The sequence below is a fragment of the Paramisgurnus dabryanus genome, chromosome 12 (assembly GCF_030506205.2).
Source record: "Paramisgurnus dabryanus chromosome 12, PD_genome_1.1, whole genome shotgun sequence".
Lineage (NCBI taxonomy): Eukaryota > Metazoa > Chordata > Actinopteri > Cypriniformes > Cobitidae > Paramisgurnus > Paramisgurnus dabryanus.
In genome coordinates this window covers 13,064,917-13,084,814 of record NC_133348.1, presented here as the reverse complement: position 1 = coordinate 13,084,814, position 19,898 = coordinate 13,064,917, and the positions used below count along the sequence as shown (strand labels likewise).

At 36.9% G+C, this 19,898-nt stretch overlaps 1 protein-coding gene across 2 annotated transcripts; it reads left to right on the top strand.

Annotated features, from left to right (window-relative positions):
* The first annotated feature begins 4,878 nt into the window (after positions 1-4,878).
* emilin1a (elastin microfibril interfacer 1a) lies at positions 4,879-19,106 on the top strand. 2 transcript variants are annotated; one of them, XM_065268249.2, is made up of 8 exons: positions 4,879-5,352; positions 11,649-11,768; positions 12,449-12,603; positions 14,039-16,090; positions 16,199-16,315; positions 16,449-16,466; positions 17,326-17,460; positions 17,543-19,106. In XM_065268249.2, the coding sequence occupies exons 1-8, from the start codon at positions 5,192-5,194 to the stop codon at positions 17,872-17,874; spliced, it is 3,090 nt and encodes a 1,029-aa protein (XP_065124321.1). In that variant the 5' UTR covers positions 4,879-5,191; the 3' UTR covers positions 17,875-19,106. The 2 variants fall into 2 exon arrangements, with proteins under 2 accessions (XP_065124321.1, XP_065124320.1); XM_065268248.2 differs by having other exon boundaries at positions 12,449-12,612.
* Positions 19,107-19,898: the final 792 nt, after the last annotated feature.

Below are 19,898 nucleotides of genomic sequence, written 5' to 3'. Positions count from 1 at the left end.
ATGACCGCATTGTCATCCCGTTTATAGGCGCATATTACTAACACGTTCTTTAAATAACAAAAAACATATTGACTTTAGACTTTAGACCAGGTTTTTGTTGGTCAATGGCGTTTAGTTGCCTCAAAATAGCAACACGCCAACAATGAGCCTGAACACACCTCGTTTTCAGACCAGAACGCCCATGGGCTCAAAATTGGGCGCAAATGCATTTGCTATTTAAACAACGTGGCGCTAAACGTGAAAATTATAATTGTGCCGGGTTTAAACTAGCAAAAGACAATTGCGTTGCACATTGCGCTACATTGCGCTGCATTGCGCTGGGTGTATGATAGAGCCCAACTGAGTTAATGAGAATGGCTACACTGACGAATGGTACAACCCGAAATGTTTGTCTTTGCATCTCTTGTTTTAATCTAATAACGCATTGAAAAAAGATAGGGATGTATAAATTCATCTAAGTTATGGTAAGAACATAGTAAAATATTGAAAAACTATGGTGTTTTCCTTTAACAGAGCATGGGACAGCTGCTAGTTTCAGGAACATATCAAAAATGAAGGTCTATTACTCCTCCAGTATACAAGGCTGAATGTGGCATTCCTTTGCCAAATGCCCAACTGACCGATAAGACCAGATAAATCCGTCTGGAGAGAGCTCACGCCCCTCTTCATTTGGGAATGTTAATGAATAGAATGTTAATAAACACCTAGTGCACTCATGATTAATGTTTGTGATACTCTGGTGTCTAAATGTCCCAAACTGGCTCACTAAAAAATCTAAACAACATGCATACTATTCAAACTTTTTTCATCTCAATGATTACTTTTAATGAAACCTTTCACGCTCACCATTAAGCATTTTTCTCAGGATGTTGGACACTCCTTTGCAGTCTGTGTGTATGAGCGTATGAATGCTGGTCTTTATATCAGCCATGCGGTGAAACACAGCCGACTCCCACCTTTTAATTTAAGGTGGAGGAAAAAGAAAACAAAGTATCACATGGTATTGGGGACTGCAGTGTCCTGTTGCAAATGAAAGCAGTTAAAGTCTCATGTTTCTTTGTTTTGGGTGCCTTAAAGCGAAAATATATTTCTGCTTGTTATTCTGTAATGCAATTTATGGTACTCCATGGTGTGATTTCATTCAAAACATCACGAGGGACTCGTTTCTCTTATACATTACTGTTTACAGGTTCGGTTTGTGACCACCGTTGATGAATTGTTTTCTTTTCATTATGAGCATATATCATTTTTTTGCTCAGCCTGACTTTAAATTTAACTTAAATTGAAGCGTGTTTAGCTTGTATGAGGTTTCAGAGCACAGGGATGCTACCTCCAAACCGTAGGAAAGCAAGAAAGCCGTGGGGGAGGGTGGAGGTTGAAGGTTGTAGATGATTTCTCCTTCATCCACACTTGCACAAAGGAGAGCTTTCTTTCCTTTGCTTTTTTAACTCCTACTGCCATTAAACCCCTGCTCTCCACGGTTCACTAACACACTGACTACCCGTTGGAGCACCTTTGCTCTGGTGGGTTTAAAGACACAGTAGGACCACTTCATGTTCAGAAGACCTCAGTGGACCAGATCAAAACCCCCATCCGGGACTGATCCCTCTAGGCAAGGTAGCCAGAGGGTTTCAACTTCGCCCCATGTCAAAACCAAATCATTCATATATGTTATTTACAGAATTTATAATCAATCAGCTACCAAGATCTTGACTATTAACCACTATGTGTGCCTTTCATTAAAATTTCATTCCAGAATCAGCAGATTGGTATGTGTTTTTATTCAGCGTAATTCTCATAGGATCATCGGAAGGTCATAAGCAGAAACCATGAAATATTAAGGAAATATTAAGACTGTTTTGCCTCGCTCTGTCTTTCCAAAATGAATAAGAAACTGTATTTTTCAAAGCAAAAACATCATCATGGTTTGCTTTTCCCACACGTGGACAATGCCAACAACCAACGTTTGTGACCGCTAACTGCTCCAGAGTGCAGATGGTAAACATTAAGCAATACAGCTTTCTCATAAATGAATGGATTTGTGTAAATAAAGCTTTTTTCACTGTGGTTTGCTATTAAACTTTCACATACACAGTGAGTATAAATGATATGCAAAGGTTTAATAGGAATTCTGTGGCATGCAAGTGGTTGGAAATGGCACGCATATATTTTACAGGTGACATTTATTTTGCAGTAGAAATGACGGCATGTACTGTCACATTTGATGACAATAACATTTTACTCTGGGAAAGTACATCATATAAACCACTATAATCACTATGGACCTAATGGACAGTGGGTCTGTTTGCCCAACAGTATATAACATAATTATTTGTGATTTACTTTTTTTTTTTTACATAAAATCATTCTACATAATGTAAAGAGCATAAGTAAGGCCATGTCAAAAAATTTTTTATGAATGTTAAATCAATTATGAAATCACACTTCTTATCTTAAAATCTAATTATGAGACTTAAGCTTGGATTTTGCCTGGAAGTGTGCTTATCTTAAAACAACCAATCCAATTCAAAAGATTTGATTGAGACATTGAATATATGTATATATTGAAATGTGTGTAGGGACTAAGCATAGGGCAGTGCACTGGGGTTTAATGGCCCTTGATCTACAGTAAAAATGAACTAATTTCAAATGTGGGTTTTATTTAATTGTGCAACTCCTGTGATCTTATAACATATATCCCGGAGTTCGGCAGCATTTCGAAATCCGTGATTATCCTGGGGTGTTTCTAAGTGTAAAATAACAACATACCGAGAACACACACAACTAAACCATCAAACGATGTGACCCGCTGGTGTTTGGATGCCAGGTCAAGGCAGAAAGAATGTAAATAAACTTGAACTTCAGAAAGAAAGGAAGAATCAGGCAAAGAGGCTCCTGTGTGGGATTTAAAGCTAGTGATTAATAAGGGTTTGTGAATATTTTAAGACTCCCCCAAATAGAAAAGTTCAAAAAGGAGGTGATGGAAATACATATCAACATCATCAGGGCTTTTAGCATAACTCACAAATCTGTGCAAACCCATGAGAAAATGTAAGTACAAAACCCCCCAGTTTGTAACTGTAAGTGTCGTGGCCCGAAGCATTTGTTCTCTGATTGTAAATAAACTGTTCCCTCAGGAATTTCAATCTGTTGTACGAAGTCCAGGGACTTAACAGTGCTTTCAGTTTCAAAATGAAATTTGCAATGATTCAGCTTTTAACATAACGGCCAAGTCTGAAGGAAAATCTTAGTCTATATATATATATATATATATATATATATATATATATATATATATATATATATATTGCAAACTGGAGTCAAAACTGGAAAATGACGTCTTGTGGTTGGATGACATTAAAAGGCAATGAATACTATTATTCAGCAAACCTGCACATTCCAGTTCATTAATTCTCTTTAGAGTCCTGTGGGAAACACACATGGATGAAGTGAGATTTAAATTTGTGACACAAAATGATCTACAGTAAAAACTTTAAAAATCTATTTTTGCTCAAGTACAGAGATCAAATTACGAAAGAGAGTTCAAAACATAAACACACGCACTTGTGCACTTTTTCTCATGTCTGGTCAAGATGAAGGATCTCACTTTAAAATGAACCTTGAATACTATAAACTTGATTCACATCAAGCAGTAAAGCCTTGAATTTCCTCTTTCATGCTGCATTTTAAAGAACATAAAAAGTCTTCCCAAGCAGACATCTTATCATCTTTATTATACTCCTGCGACTGATAAACATCAGCTCAGTTTCAATATTTCAACTGCGAACTAGCTGGGCTTTCTTGGTCACAAGTGGTCACAAGAACTTATGTCAAGCCTGTCCATTGCTCTGATTCACTGTCCATACTGTAGAGAGACCTTGACGTGGACTAATGATGCTATTTGAGTTATTTGCTGAGGCTGTTATTCTGGTCCAGTAGACCAAATCTGTCTTTGATGGTTAAGTTAACAGCCTGGATCCTCCCATCAGGAGTTCTTTGAGATCACAGCAATTATATGATGCTATCTCAGCAAACTGTAGATTTGGTAATATTGATGTCTAGGAACTGGGACACCTCAGATTTCCACAATATAACTTTTGTTATGGCCATAAATGATGACAATTCAAGATGCTGGGAATATACAATCTTGTCCCTACTGAAAAATCCAGCTAAGATAAGCTGGTGAGCTGGTTTTAGCTGGTCCCCCAGCTTGGTTTTAGTTGGTATTGCTGGTGTAGCAAGCTGGTCTAGCTGTGTTTTGGTCACTTTTTAAGCTGGTCTAGCTGTGTTTTGGTCACTTTTTAAGCTGGTCTAGCTGGTCATGCTGGAAGACCAGCTGACCCACCAGCTTGACCAGCTTTTCCAGGCTGGGAGGACCAGCTTAGACCAGCTGGTGCCACCTTTAACCAGCTAAAACCAGCTACCAGCTTATGCTGGTCTTTGCTGGATTTTTCAGTAGGGGTTTAACAGGAAAAATATAAACATACATACCTGTCAATGCTGATGGTGTTGTACTCTCTTACAAGTACGCTAATAATAGTTATCATAGTCACATAACTATTTTGGTTCCCCAAAGAACCTTTTCATTTAAAAAATCATTTAAATAATTTTATTCACTACACTTTATGTATGTTTTTTTAACTATATAGTCCAAAGAACCTTATAGAAAAAGAGTCTGGTGAAAAGATCTGTCTGTAAAATAAATAAATAATAAATAACTACAATATGACAAACATCTGTAATAATTCGCGCTCGCTCGCGCAGTTGAAAAAGATTTAGGGGGTAAACTTGAAAGCAGCGCTTCCCGAAAGAGAGAGAGAGAGAGAGAGAGAGAGAGAGAGAGAGAGAGAGAGAGACGAGGGGGTGATCATCATCTCTCCGCGGTAGTTTCACATTGACTGCAAGGGCGATGAAGAAAACCGGACGACATCTCTTTAAAGTTTGAATGCGCTCCGTGTGCCATGGGAATATCGATGGGATATAAACATTTTAGACACTCTGCGAAATGCACAAACTGATACGACAATTTCTAAGCCTTACATTTAGAACTTTATAAAGTTAATCAGTTCTGAGCTTTGACCCATGATGGAGAGCTAACGGAACTCGATGCGTAAAAGCGCACATTGAAGCTGTTCTGCTGGATGTATCATTTTACGATTTTTAAAAAAATCAAATTCTGCTTCTGTAAGTGATGGCACTATATCCTCTTCACTTATTTACTCTATTGTTGATAACCGTGCCTGGATATATTTCTGGAGCGGTATCATACGCACCACGATACACTACGCATGTGGACCAGACTCAGTCTGTATCAGCGGCACAAAGTGGAGCTAAGGTGACAAGTAGACACAGGTAAGTTATGAAGGCTAATTTACCTACAGACTTTTCAAACCTATACGATATGAGATTTTTACATGTATGGTCACTGCTGAAAACGATGCAAATTCTAGTGGTTTCAATTATGAACCATCAGTGGTTGAAACTATTACAAAATTCCTTTATTTAGTACTTCATTCAAGTAGGATTTAATGGTGCTGGTATTAGTTTAAATCTGACAGATAAATGCACCAATAGAAGCCAACACATACCAGTAGAGACCTACACTCTAAAAAAACAAACGGTGCTATATAGCACCAAAACAATTGCTTTGGATCGTAACGATAGAAGAACCATTTTAGTGCCATATAGCACCGGTGAAGAACCAGTGAAGCACCAGTGAAGCACCAGTGAAGCACCAGTGTAGAACCATATAGGGGCCATATAGCACCACATATGGTTCTACATAGCACATGGTTCTACACAGGTGCTTCACTGGTGCTTCACTGGTTCTTCACCGGTGCTATATGGCACTAAAAATGGTTCTTCTATCGTTACGATCCAAAGCAACTGTTTTGGTGCTATATAGCACCGTTTGTTTTTTAGAGTGTATATAGGAATTAAGTTTCTGTTAAAACCAATACAATTCCCATCACACCCATTCATTCTTCCTGATGGTTAATGTTTATTTCACCAGGGTTCTTTCTAAAAACACTGGGTACTTTTCATCTCATGTTTGGGTTAAAAAAGTTCAAATATGCTGGGTTGTTGTAGCCCAAAATGTTGGATTGTTTCAAACAATGGTTGGTTGGACATTTTTCAGATTAATTTAACCCAGAAATGTTTTAACATTTTTATTTATAATACAGAAACAACCTGAATACATTTGATTATGCCATTCATTCTACTGTGTTTTTGTGTTGGATGTGTGAATTTTTAGTTGAGAACTTTTGGAGGTGTGCTCACCTTTTAGAATCACAAGGTGTGCACCATAGGTGCATCGAAAAAGTTCAACTTTTTTGTAAATATGAGGTCATAATCGCAATAACATACTAGGGATTTGGACTAATAAGAAATCAAAGAGTTATGAATTGTATGAGTCAGCTTGTTGGGCAGGTTTGCCTTTTTAGGCTTTACAGACTAAGTGCATGTGCAATGGGACTGAGGCCAATATACATGATGACTTTGTCCTGGCACTGGCGCAGCCCAGTGGATAAGATTGGTTCTGCATTTAAGAAAAGAATGTTGGTTCCTGGCACCACTACTTACGACTGTGGGTTTGAACTCTGTTTTGTTTGTACAGATGTGTGACATTTTACATAACTTGCGGTAGCCACACACCTCGTTTTCTTTGTGATCCATGTGTCATGGCTGTGCGTCTTGAATGATAACAGCTGGATTTGATTGAGTTTTGCTGAGTCTTTCATTGTTCTTCATAAACAGCTGGCTGGTATGCACAATGCTTTCAATCCCAGCCAATTAATTGAACCTGTTTTGCTGAACATTGTGTTGTGAGCTGATTCTTAAAAACAGATGGGGAAAAACTATTCATTGCCCTTCACATGAATTCCAATGGTATTTTCTATCAAAAAACATTTTTCTATTTCTAAATGGATATAATTAAATTATTAAATTGAATTATTTATATATAATTATATTATTTGACCTATCGAATTTTGGCACCATCATTTTCAATACATTACAGAAAGGCTTACCTTTTTTAATTTGTTTGTTTAGCCAGTGCTTATGCATTTCCTCACAATTATAAACGTTTAGTTTCTGCTATAATAACACAGACGGCATTTTTGTGTTATGTAAAGTAGTGGGCTTAACAAATGTAAACATGGTGTTTTGCTTTTTGAAAGTATGTTTAAGCATTCCCACAAATTGTTTACTCTAATATCAGCTTTCTTGTAAAACATCTATTTCGGATAGGAAATGGACACTTTCCTAATCCAAACCTGCAAACATAAGTTGAAAAGAAGTAAATATGATATGGGTGAATGGAGGGATATACAGTAGATCTAGCCAATATGATTATCTTAACTTCATACAAGAATAAAATTAAGCACATGTTTAATATCCATTAAATAGTTTTAAAATAAGGCTGATGGATGAAAAATGAAGAGGATCATCAAAGGATGGATCTGATCTGTAGGCTTTTTGTCTGTAGTTGGCCCAAAACAAAAAGAGAAACTTGGACCTACTATTGCATTTGAGTTTTGTTTATATGGTTTGCTGAACTATGCTGTAGGCCTGCTGGCGGTTTCTGCTTTGAGCGTAGCAATATTTTGATTTACACTGATATTGTATATGCCTGCTTTTCATGTATTTATTAAGATATGTTTCTGCTTGAGATGTTGAAACGATACTCCATTCCTTAGTAAAGTTATGTGAATGTTAAAAAGTGTTTATATTCAGTTCTGTTCAAATTAGGATTGTGTGTGAATGCATAGCCTTGCACTTGAGTCAGGGCATTTTTGTTTATATGAATAAGAAGTGAATTTTATTCTTGTATAAAGTTAAATGCTCTTAGGTGCAGTTTTTCTGTGTTTTGAAACATTACTGGGATGTCTGGCTTAAAAGTAATTAGATTACTGGGAGTGTTTACAGGAGTAACTCTTTCCAAAATAACAACAATGAAAAACCTGTTGCTTCAGTCCAACTGAACAACCATTCGGTCTTAATTACGTGAGACCACAAATACTTGGTACCAGCATGCTATTGGAACTCATTCTTATAAATTATATTTTACGAAAGCGAAAAGGACAAAGAAGCCATTGTGACTCCAACATTTTTTATTTACCTTTTAACTTTCAGATATGCTTATTTTCTGAGAGCCATGAACTATGTGGTATACATGGATCCAGGACCTTGCCCTGCTCTCTATCCACCCCCTCCAGAATTAAGCCGAAACAATGACTCACTGTTTCACAGCCATCACACTTTTAGTTGGGCCCCCTAATTACAATTTTATGTGTCCTATTTAAGTATGCTTGTACATATCCACTTTCTTTTACTATTTGTCAATTATAAAGTTGTTTTGTCTAAATTCATAGCCTCATGTTGTATATTTGCACATGCTGTATACAGGGCATATGTTATGCATTTACAACACACAAATACACAATAAATACAAAAGTGTCATACTTAAGTTTTTTTTCCATCACATCCCTCAACATACACAATATTTGTTTTCTATCATGCGATACCTGAGAACTTTCTTTGATATTAAAATTCACACAGCATGCAAATACTTTAGTGGCCCTAAGTTTAAAGTTTGTGTAGTTCGAAAAAAGCACAGCAGTCCATGAACTTCTGTCCTCTTTGTGTTTGGGCCCCATTTGTTTGTATGTCAGACAGCCTTAGCTGTCTGTGATGTTTCTGTCTCAACAGTGCGCATTATAATGAATGATTAACCAGGATTAATGAGACATTGTTATAGACCCGAGGCTTTGGGTTCCAGCCTGGTTTTGATGCCAGTGGAAAGCATCATTTACCACTTTAATGTGAAAATGAGGAAAGTATAGTTAGTGATTTTGGAATATAATATACACTGCTGCTGTATATAGTATGGTTTGCACAGGATGCAAAGGTTTGAATGACATACATATTACTTTTGATAAAAAAATGCATATTGAACTTGACGAATGCCTGCACAATACTGGGGAAAACCTGACATTGCAATATATTGTTTTTTCTGCTATCTATACCAAATGACTTATTAAGCTCTGTTTAAGAGAAATTAACTTCTGGCTTGCATTTCTTGTATAGCTGTGGGATGGCAGCTTGAGGAAAATAGTTGTGTGATGGTTTTACACACAATGTAAGCAACCAGATCCTCTGTTATGTCACTATGGCAGATGCCCACATTGTGATGTCAATGCTGAAACAATATATTGTGCAGCCCTAACTTGACGTGACTTGGTGCGATACGGTGAATCAGAAGTAGAATTACACTGTCAGAAAAAAAATCACACCGCATGGTCACTTTAAAAAAGAGCAGTGCGGCACGGCTTTTTATATTGCCACCCCATGCAGCTTTTCTGTCAATCAAATATTGAAGCGTTAGCGCTCTTTTGCTGTTAAAGGTGCTCTAAGCAAATTGACGCGTTTTAGACCATAAAATTTTTTTTGTTACATACAGGAAACATCTCTTCACTATCTGCTTGCTGCCTGTCCGCTGATCAAACTGTAAAAAAACGCGATCTCTGTAGACAGCCCAGGCTTCACAAACGGCAATAACAACACAGTGGCCAAACCTGCACCACAAAACAAAACAAAGTGTTCCAGCCAATAAACGACAAAAAGGATTTGGGGGTGGGGGTTGGGCGCGTTCATGAAAGCAAGGAAGGGAGGGGGAAGGGGGAGGAGTTAGCTACGCTCCGTCTGTTTGAAAACAATTCAAACGTTAACAAAAACTAACGTCTCGCAGATTCGCTTAGAACGCCTTTAAATGTCATATTAGCAAAAACTTTAAAATGAGGGCGCTTGCTCTGACCTTGCTTGAGGGTAAAAGGTGCACAAACACATAGGAGAGAGTGAGTGACTCCAGTCCGGTTGTTTCAAACAACTGTAAACTTCCATCACTCATTCGATCGGACAATGGAAAGCCGCAAATGAGGAGCTTCTCCACTCTCAGCGCTTGTTCAAAAACGCGTGCTGTGGCAGACGGCAAAAACGCAAGGCGTTCGGCAAGCCTAAAAAGGTTTACTGTATGTGTATACATTTGGTACCAATATGTACCTTTGAGGCACTAATATATACTCTTTGGTACCAGTGTGTACCACTGAAGTACTAATATGAACTCTGTATGCACTGTAAAAAAAAAATGCAGCATTTTTGTTAAATTAACATATTTTTTATGCTAATTTAAAGGTGGTGTGTACATTTTAGTAGCATCTAGTGGTGAGATTGTGACATTGCAACCAACAGCTCACCCCTCAATTTAAACATGCATGGTAGCCGCCACAGGACAACAAAATGCGCTCTATCTGTTTGTCCATTTAGGGCTTCTGTAGAAATATGCTGACGACTTTTATGAATAGACATGAAAATGGCTCGTTGTAAGGTAATAAAAACAAAACAGCTCATTATGTACAGTAATACACCACTGATATGGAGGACAAAAAATGACTTAAGTGTAAATATATATATATAAATAAATGAATGAATAAATGCAGGAATAAATAATTAAATAAATGTAGAAATGCATAAATAAATGTAAAAATAAATAAATGTAGAAATACATAAATACACATAGAAATACAGAATTTTTTTTAGAAATAAATGTGGTTGTGCAAAAATAATACAATTAAAAGTTGATACTTTTGACAAAACAAAATAATTATGTATTTATTTCTACATTTATTTATTTCTGCATTTATTTATTTCTGTATTTATACATTTATTTATTTATTTCTGCATTTAATTAATTACTTATTTATTCCTGCATTTATTTATTAATTCATTCATTCATTTATTTATGTATTTCTACATTTATTTATTCCTGCATTTATGTATTTATTTATATACACGTAAGCCATTTTTCGTCCTCCATACACATATAATATAGTTATGTATATTATATTGCATTTCTTTCAAGAGATCCTTCTAAAAGTTACACAATACACCTTTAACTTTAATTGATGACGCCTAAAAATGTGAAGTATTTTTAACCTAAATTTTATCATTTAAAGTACAGAATTTAAGTAAAAAAGGTTTAAATATTTTAAGTGTAATATTTGAAGTAATAAAAAAAATCACCATCAATTTTTCACTTAAAGTGAGAAAATGTTACGTTTCTAGTTGAATTAAACTTTTACTGAAGTAATTTTTTAAAAGTTGATCCAATTTTTACAGTGTAGGGACCATTTTTTCTAACAGTGTAGGTGCAAATTTGAACATCTCCCACGTGACTTATTATTTGATAGAACCTCTAAACATTAAAACAATTTCATACAAAAATAGATAAAAAGCAAAACATTTGTTTTCATGTACAAGATGATAGCAGGTCCCCACTTTACTATACTGTAGCATACTGTTTAAAGTGTTTATAGTACAAGAATGCCTACTGTTTTACTCACTATTTAGACAAGGTAGGCAGTATACACAACTCAGTGGTCAGATAATCTAATGTTTCATTCTGTCGTTTAATCCAAACACAAGTGTCTAGCTGAGACAGCAGAAGTTACACCTGGTATTTACATATACTGTATATATAAGGTTTGAGGTTTACAAACAAAGGTCAGAGGTCAGCTGATGAATGACTTCTCCACTTTGAACTTCATTGTAAATATGTCCCAATCCTGTTTGGTTGTGCTTATTAACAGGAACTGGTGTGCCTACGTAGTTACACGGACTGTAAGCTGTGTAATGGAAGATGGGGTGGAGACTTATGTGAAACCTGAATACCAGCGCTGCCCTTGGGGCCAATGTTCCCATGTGGTTTTGTAAGTATTTATGTGCTTTATTGCGCAAAACAAAGCTAAATTGCATCTGATCTACTTTTACTCTCCACATGCTATTAAAGTTTAGCCCATGTCTCTCTCCTGACTAGATGTTTGTTGACTATGTTTATTGTTGCTTTACTGTTAGTTAGACATCACATTTTAGTCATAAGTGCACAAGTTTAAGCTGAAGCTTTCCTATTTCAGTAAAAATCTGATTTATCAAAGACCATCACAGAAAGCCATGCAGGTCCCCTATGAAATACAGAAGCCACATTACAAAAGCTGTATGAATGGGATATAAACAAACTAAATATAGTAACATCTGCACTTGCTCAACTGAAAGTTGAGTAAGACTTACAAGAAACTTGGCAGAGCAAAGCCAACATGTTCAAAGGCTTTAAAGATGTATCATTTATTTGTATTGAAAGCTCTGACTGAATAAAATAACAAAAACTTGCCCAGAAACAACAGCTCAGAGAGAAAGAACAAGCCTTCATTGTATCTTGTTGCCTAGCAAAGTTTGGAAATTGATGCATATGCCAAGAATATGAACAAAACAGGATAAATATTTTCAGTCTGCTCACTTGAGCAGTAGCATAACAGCATAAACATAAGGAAAATACTAACTATATTGGCCAGTATTCATTCATATAGTCTCTTAATAAATACTTACACCATAGGTATCGGACGTACAGAAGACCAAGATATAAGACTGCTTATAAAATGGTGACGGAGATGGAATGGAAGTGCTGTCATGGTTACACCGGTGAAGACTGCAATGATGTTACACAGGTCAGACCAACATCTACAAGTGGTGGATCCAATCCTGGAAGTGGTGAGGAAGGTAGCATTACACACAATACCTTAAGTTTAAACATTTAAACAATATGGAAAAATGTTTAAATGAAAACTACACTGTAGTAATTCCTTGCTGCATTTAAATGTTTAAGTTTAAACAACTTAATAAGTCATTTCAACTTTTTTGACTAGTTAGTAGTTGCTATAAATTATTTAACTTAAGCTCACTCAACTTAATTTATAGCAAGTTATCACTAGTCAAGAAAGTTGAAATTACTTTTTAATTCAACTTGTTACACTTAAAGGGCACCTATTATGCAAAATCTACTTTTACAAGATGTTTGGACATTAAGGGCCCCTAATTGGCTAAAGTGTATGGTCTAAACGGGCGTGTCCGATTCCACTTTTGCTAACGATGGGAAAAACGGTTTGTGTGCCAAGAGCACGGTCTAAAAGGGTTGTTCCTATTTTTATAATGAGTAATGGGTGTGTTTTGGGCGTAACATGCAATAAACCAATGAGAGTCTCAGCTCTCATCCCCTTTAAAAGCCAGTTGCACTGGTGCAACGCCGATTTCCGTTATAGATGTGGAATTTGTAAATTGAAAAACTAAGCGGCGGAAGAAGACCACCAGTCTAAGAATGATATTAAAAAAGTGCTTGTTTTCATTTGTATTAAAGTTGTTATTTGGCTCTGCAATCAAAAAATGTCGTTATAATGGAAGTCAATGGGGAAAAAATGGCCACAAACAATAAATGAGGGAGAAAAAAAATTAATCTGATGCTGCACAAAAACTAAAAATGCATCAAAGCCAATGTTTTTTACCAATCTTTGACATGCCCAAGACTGTGAAAAAGGTGAAAGAAAATCCAGTCCACATTTACTTTTTATATTGAAAATCGGTCATTTTGTGTGTTTTTTTTCCCCAAATCAGTGACACCACTTATAAACTTGGCAATGAAAGAGTTAAAATCATGAAATTTTTGCAAACATTTGGTAGTTTTGATCATTACTGAGGTTGATTAACAGATTTATGCAAAAAAATTTTATCCGTTAAATTTTCACAGCAGTTTAATTTAGTGGCCATTTTTGGCCGCTAACAACACGTAAGGGTAGTAAATTTGCCCACAATATATTGTTGAGTTTTTGAAAAATTTCAAAGCATTTTCTTAAAATATGTGTAAATATAAGATTTGTCACCAAAAATCATTCCATTTGCTGAAACACAGGGAAAGTTGTGGACAAATTAAGACAAAAAATAATAAAAATGGCCAAAAAATGGCCCTAACAACACATAAGGGTTAAATTAGACACTTCCCCCTACTATGTAGACATCTTATGGAGGCTTTTGTTTTCTGTAGTTGCGGTTGACTTATTTGTGTCTTATTTCCTACTTTAAATGCATTTAGTATGCCAGACTTAACAAATAACTCAATTATTCCCACTGAATGCTACATAACTTTTCCTTGTAGGTAGAGGTGACAATGACAAGATAAGGCAACTTGAGGAACAGATTCATAGATTGAATAAGGACCTTCACAACCTCCAGTCAACCATACACAATATGAATCTGAAAATAAACGAGGAGTCTAAAAGGACAGACATCATTGGCGGAAACAATCTGGCCGACGCTGCCCAACCAGGAATGAAAGAGACCATTGACAGCATCCAAACCAAACTGGACATGCTCGACAACATGACACGGGTCCACGACAAGACTCTCATCAGCATCAATAACCATCTGGTAGAAGGAATCGGAAATGAGTTAGACGGTCGCTCGGGCACGCTAAAAGAGGAGATTCTCAGGGAACTGGAGCGAAGGGTGGCCCTGTCGTGCTCTTCCTGCCAAACCGGAGTTGAGGGCGTACAGACCCAGCAAAAGGAGGACAGGGAGAGGATCAGAGCTCTGGAGAAACACGTAAGCGTGATGGACCAGCATCATCGACAAACTGTTGAGATGCTTGAGAGGGAATTGTCACGCTCTCAAAGTTGCTGTGACTCGCTGACCGATCTGGACAGGAGGTTAGGTGCCACTGAAAGAAAAATCAGTTCCTTTGATGAGTCTTTTAATGTTCTTAGAGGACATGTTGACAAAGAGCTGAGAGGAGGCAATGGAAGTCGTGGTAAAGCATTTGATGAGAAACTGAACAGCCGCCTTCGAGATCTGGAGAGGCGATTCAATGGGACTGTTAGAAAAACCGAACAAAAATGCTCTCATACTGAGACGGTCATGAAAGAGTTTGTCCAGCGAGAAATCAATCAGATGAAGAACTCCATCCTTAATCGAGGTGATGATCATGGATCCAAAATATCTACAATGGAGGTAGATGTCCAAAACTTGAGGGATACCATCAAAGATCACAAATTTACTTTGGAGCAGCTGGACATCAAAACATCAGATCTTGACAGTAAGCTTAAGGCAACTATTAATTTGTGCAGTGAGACGTGCGGTCCAAAAGGGAGTGAGACGGTGGATACTGTGAAAAGCCTGGAATGGAAAGTCATTGCCAATGAGAAGGACATTAAGACATTTGACACCAAGCTGAAAGACTTAAGTGTGTCTGGTGACTCCCTACTGAACCGTATTTTAGATCTCAGCCAAGACGTTGAAAAAATCAAAGATTTGACTGGAGACAATGGAGAGCACTTCAACAAAATTCTCATAGACGTAGAGAATATGGGACGCGATTGCCAAACATGCAATTCGATAAATACTGAACTTGTTAACATAAAAAACCTAACCAACAACACTTTTAACACACTGCAAGGAAAAATTACAGATTTACGAAGAAAAGTAGACTCTGATGAGAATGCTTGCTCACAAGTTTGCTCAAATCTGCAGGAGGAAGTGGGTAAACTGAAAGAAGAGGTTGAGAAATGCATAGGACAATGTGAGAACAGCATGATCGACCACCAAAAGTCAATTGACAACCAAAATGCCATAACTCGCAAGCTTGGCAAAGATCTCAAGTCTATTCAAGGTGAGCTCTCAGGGGCCATACAAACATTCAGCTCTATCAATAACACTCTTAAAGATCTCAGTAACACCATTCAGAGGCATGGCGACACCATTTCTGATCTTGATAGGTCTAAGGACACAATCTACTCTGAGTTAGATCAGCTCCAGGATGATTTAACCAAGCACATAGAAGACAGTAAAGGGCAGTTTGATGGCATCAGAAATGATATCAGTAGCATTAACAGCAATATGATAACTGAAATGGGTGAATGCAAGCATTCTCGGGATTTGCTCAAGGAAAGGGTTTCAAAGATGGAGGGTGTATGCAGTAGACTGGATTCGTTGTCGGGGAACCTTCAGAGGATCAAGGATGGGTTGAGCAAACATGTCTCTGGGCTCTGGACGTGTGTTAATGACCTGAACTCCACAGTGATATCTCATGGTGAAGTTATGAATAGCATTCAGAACATTCAGTCGGAGCACACTCATGGAATGAAGAACCTCAACTCCTCCATACTGCACGTTCTCAAGGAATTCCAGACCTTTACTGAACAAGACTTTACAGGTAAGCTACTTATTTAAGACAATACACAAACATTATTTTGTTTTTTTGTGTCAGATTGTGGGGGTAATATGTTTTCTGTTGTTTTTAATCTTTTGAACTAATTCTCAGGACCACCTGGACCACCTGGTCCTCAAGGAGAGAAAGGAATCATGGGACCAACTGGGCCACAAGGACCACCAGGCAGAGAAGGACCACAAGGAAATGTAGGGCCTGTAGGACCCCCAGGTATATGAATAAAATATGACTTAATACTGTGTATACACATAAGATGGTTTTTATTTTACTTAGATACCAGTAATGTATTTGACAAGGTCAATTCTTATTTTTCTTTTACATTTTTTATTTATCTCCTATATAGGTCTAAGAGGTGAAGAAGGTGAGTGTTTTTAGCATTTTATTTAAAGGGACAATCCACTTTTTTTGAAATCATGCTCATTTTTCAGCTCCCCTAGAGTTAAACATTTGATTTTTACCGTTTTGGAATCAATTTAGCTGATCTCCGGGTCTGGCGGTACCACTTTTAGCATAGCTTAGCAAAATTCATTGAATCTTATTAGACCATTAGCATCGCACTTAAAAATGACCAAAGAGTTTTGATATTTTTCCTATTTAAAACGTGACTTTTCTGTAGTTACATCATGAACTAAGACCGACAGAAAATTAAAAGTTGCTATGTACCATGGCTGCAGCAGGCACAATGATATAAAACAGCACTGAAAGTAGTCCCCTTGGTAACTTTCAATAGCAGGGGACTTTTTTCGGTCAATGCGTAATAACATTGCGCCTCCTGCAGTTGTGGTACGGCAGCAAAGTCCTTGATTATTACACCCGTTTGAGAGTATTTTCTAGCCATATCGGCCTAGAAAATCGCAACTTTTACTTTTCTGTCGGTCTTAGTACACGATGTAACTACAGAAGAGGAAAATTTTAAATAGGAAAAATATTGAAACTCTTTGGGCAGTTTTGAGCGTGATGCTAATGGTATAATCAGATTCAATAAATTATGCTAAGTTATGCTAAAACTGATACCGCCAGACCCAGAGATCTTCTAAATGGGTTCCACAACGGTAAAAATCAAATGTTTAACTCTATAAGAGCTGGAAAATGAGGAGTGTCCCTTTAAGATACCCTGTTCTGAAATGACAAACTGCAGTGATATATTTTACACACAGTATATATTTTCCGCTATGACTAACATGACTTCTAATAAAAATACACATTTATCTCCCAACCAGGACCTCCTGGAGAGGACGCCGATGTTCCAAGACTGTCCTTCTCAGCAGCACTCACACGTCCACAAGCCAATGCAGGTACTATTGTCTTCAATAAGGTCCTTGTCAATGAAGGAAAGGCCTACAACCCAACGACAGGTATGTTATGCACAACATACGGTATATAAGTACTGTACTGCACTTGTTGTTTGGGCTCTCTCTCATAAATGTATTTCAACAGGTATGTTTACCGCGCCAGTGAATGGACGATACTTCTTCAGCGCAGTCTTGACAGGTCACAAAAATGTAAAGATTGAGGCAGTCCTGTCTAAATCCAATTTCGGTATTGCCCGCGGTGATTCGGCTGGCTATCAGCCCGAAGGCCTGGAGAAACCCATGGCTGAAGCGAGACACACTCCCGGTTCCCTAGTCGTCTTTAACATCATACTACCTCTACAGGAGGGTGAAACGGTTTGCATTGACCTGGTCACAGGTAAACTTGCCCACTCTGTGGAGCCCCTTACAATCTTCAGTGGAATATTGCTCTACGAGGACACAGAGGATCTATTATAGGAATTATCGGAGAAACTACAGTGAGGACAATGAAAACATCAGATGTTAAAATCTGCTTCTGGACATCAGGCATAAGATTTTCATGCATAAAAGTTTTACATATTTACATTTTGTAAGCATAACGAATGACACACAAAAAAGCAGCAAGACCAGGACATGGATTTATATATATATATATTATCGGACTAAGATGGACTGGGATTTTCATGTTTGTTTTTATATTATTTTTTTTCTTAAAGGGCAGATTATATATGTTTGTATATGTGAAGAGCACAATGCAATTTATTTAGTTAATGGCACCTCAGTAAGCAAAGTCAGTAAGCAAATATGTGTGCATATCTTTACTTTGGTGCCGTTTATTTTTGTAATGAGAAACAAATCCTCAAGGGCTCCATTTAGGGTTTTTCCCATTAAATTAATGCAATAAATAACACATTTTAATTTGTATTTTTCCAATTTCCTCTCAGTATTATTCATTGACATTTATGGCAAATAACCTCAGTCAACTTCTAAATTAGAAAAATTATCTATAAAAGGATGAACACAGCAGGCTTTGCAGAGAGGGACTATTTTTTTTGGCCAAAAGCTATAAATAAGAAAACTCCTCTAACTCATGATCTAGTAACTTCTCCAAAAGCTTTTTGTTTATGTTAGACGCAAAATAAACCGATTTTGTCAGTGTAGTTTTCTCTTCTGACTGCAGATGTTCTGCAAATGAAGTAAATGTAACAGCTTGGAATCTGTGTCTTTGCTGTGTCTTGGTGGTCTAATGTTTTCTTTAATACAAAGGGATTTAGAAGAGTTTTGCAGAGCCTAGTACTATGAGACCATTTAGTCCGATTTTAACCATGAAATGAGAGTCATTCCCTTAAAAGGACATTTTTATTACTTTTACTTTGCAGTAGCCCAGCTGATTTGGTTGATCTAGATTTGAAAGCAGCTTACATCAGCTGTTCTCACTTAACCTGGAGCACACATCCACATCTGATTGTTTGGTATCTTCTTTACCTCTCACCATTCACCAGGCATTACAATGCAGTATTATGATTCAGAAACGAGCAGCAAAAAGTTTTTTTAACTATTGGGCAAACTAAATAGTCCTCAGCCATTGTTTCAACCAATACATTTTTTTTAAATGCTATGTTTCTCATGACTGAATGTTGAGCATGGAATATACAGTATATTTGCATTGTTGGATTTTTAATAAAATATTTAATTTTTACACAAATCTATCACTGTGTTAAGTGTCATTTCATCTAAAATTAACAAAAAAAATCCTTATATTTTAAGACCATGTGAAGACCATCGCTATTTGAATGTTCATACTTAATGAGAATTCACAATTTTACATGTTTTTTTTTTAATAAAATTGTAACATGTAGAGTTAAATTGTCTTACACTTACACAAAAATTGTGCTAAATAGTACTAAAAGTATGAAGGTATATTTGGTGCAAAACAACTGCACACCTGTGACAGTGGAATTTGTATTTGTAGAGATTATCCACACATGTGTATCAGTAAACTTGAAGTCGCAGAGGACGAGATGCAAACTTGTAGATTTTTTTTCTTTCCCTCAAATACAACACAACAGTTACACATTCACAAATCCTTCAGTGCAGCTGCACAAATCCCATTTTACAAATCACAGATTAAGAAACTCACAAGTTCACATTTATATGGTGCATAACCTACTTGAACGCCTGCATCAAATAATGTGAAGTCACACACAAATTTTGTACATTTGCAAAATCAGTTTTTGCATCTGTGCAATGAGACTTGCATGTGTGTACAATTTATTTTTCACAAATATTTTTTTATTTTTTTAATATTTTCTAGCCCAAACACAAGTACATAAATACAACTGCTTAAATCTGCTGCTACGAGTTTCAAATACTCTTTTTCGTGTGCTCTCTCTTCTGCACCAAATATCTCGAGATAAATGGTGCGAAAGTGATTTGTATACCTGTAGGCTTTGGCGAGCACTGTTCAGCACTGCCCACCAGGTGGCGCCCCCGACACTCAC

Coding starts and splice junctions, on each gene's coding strand:
- emilin1a (XM_065268248.2), top strand. CDS start 5,192: ATGGCACTATATCCTCTTCACTTATTTACTCTATTGTTGATAACCGTG. Junction 12,613..14,038: donor TCCTGGAAGTGGTGAGGAAG/GTAGCATTACAC, acceptor TTTTCCTTGTAG/GTAGAGGTGACAATGACAAG. Junction 17,461..17,542: donor GGCCTACAACCCAACGACAG/GTATGTTATGCA, acceptor GTATTTCAACAG/GTATGTTTACCGCGCCAGTG.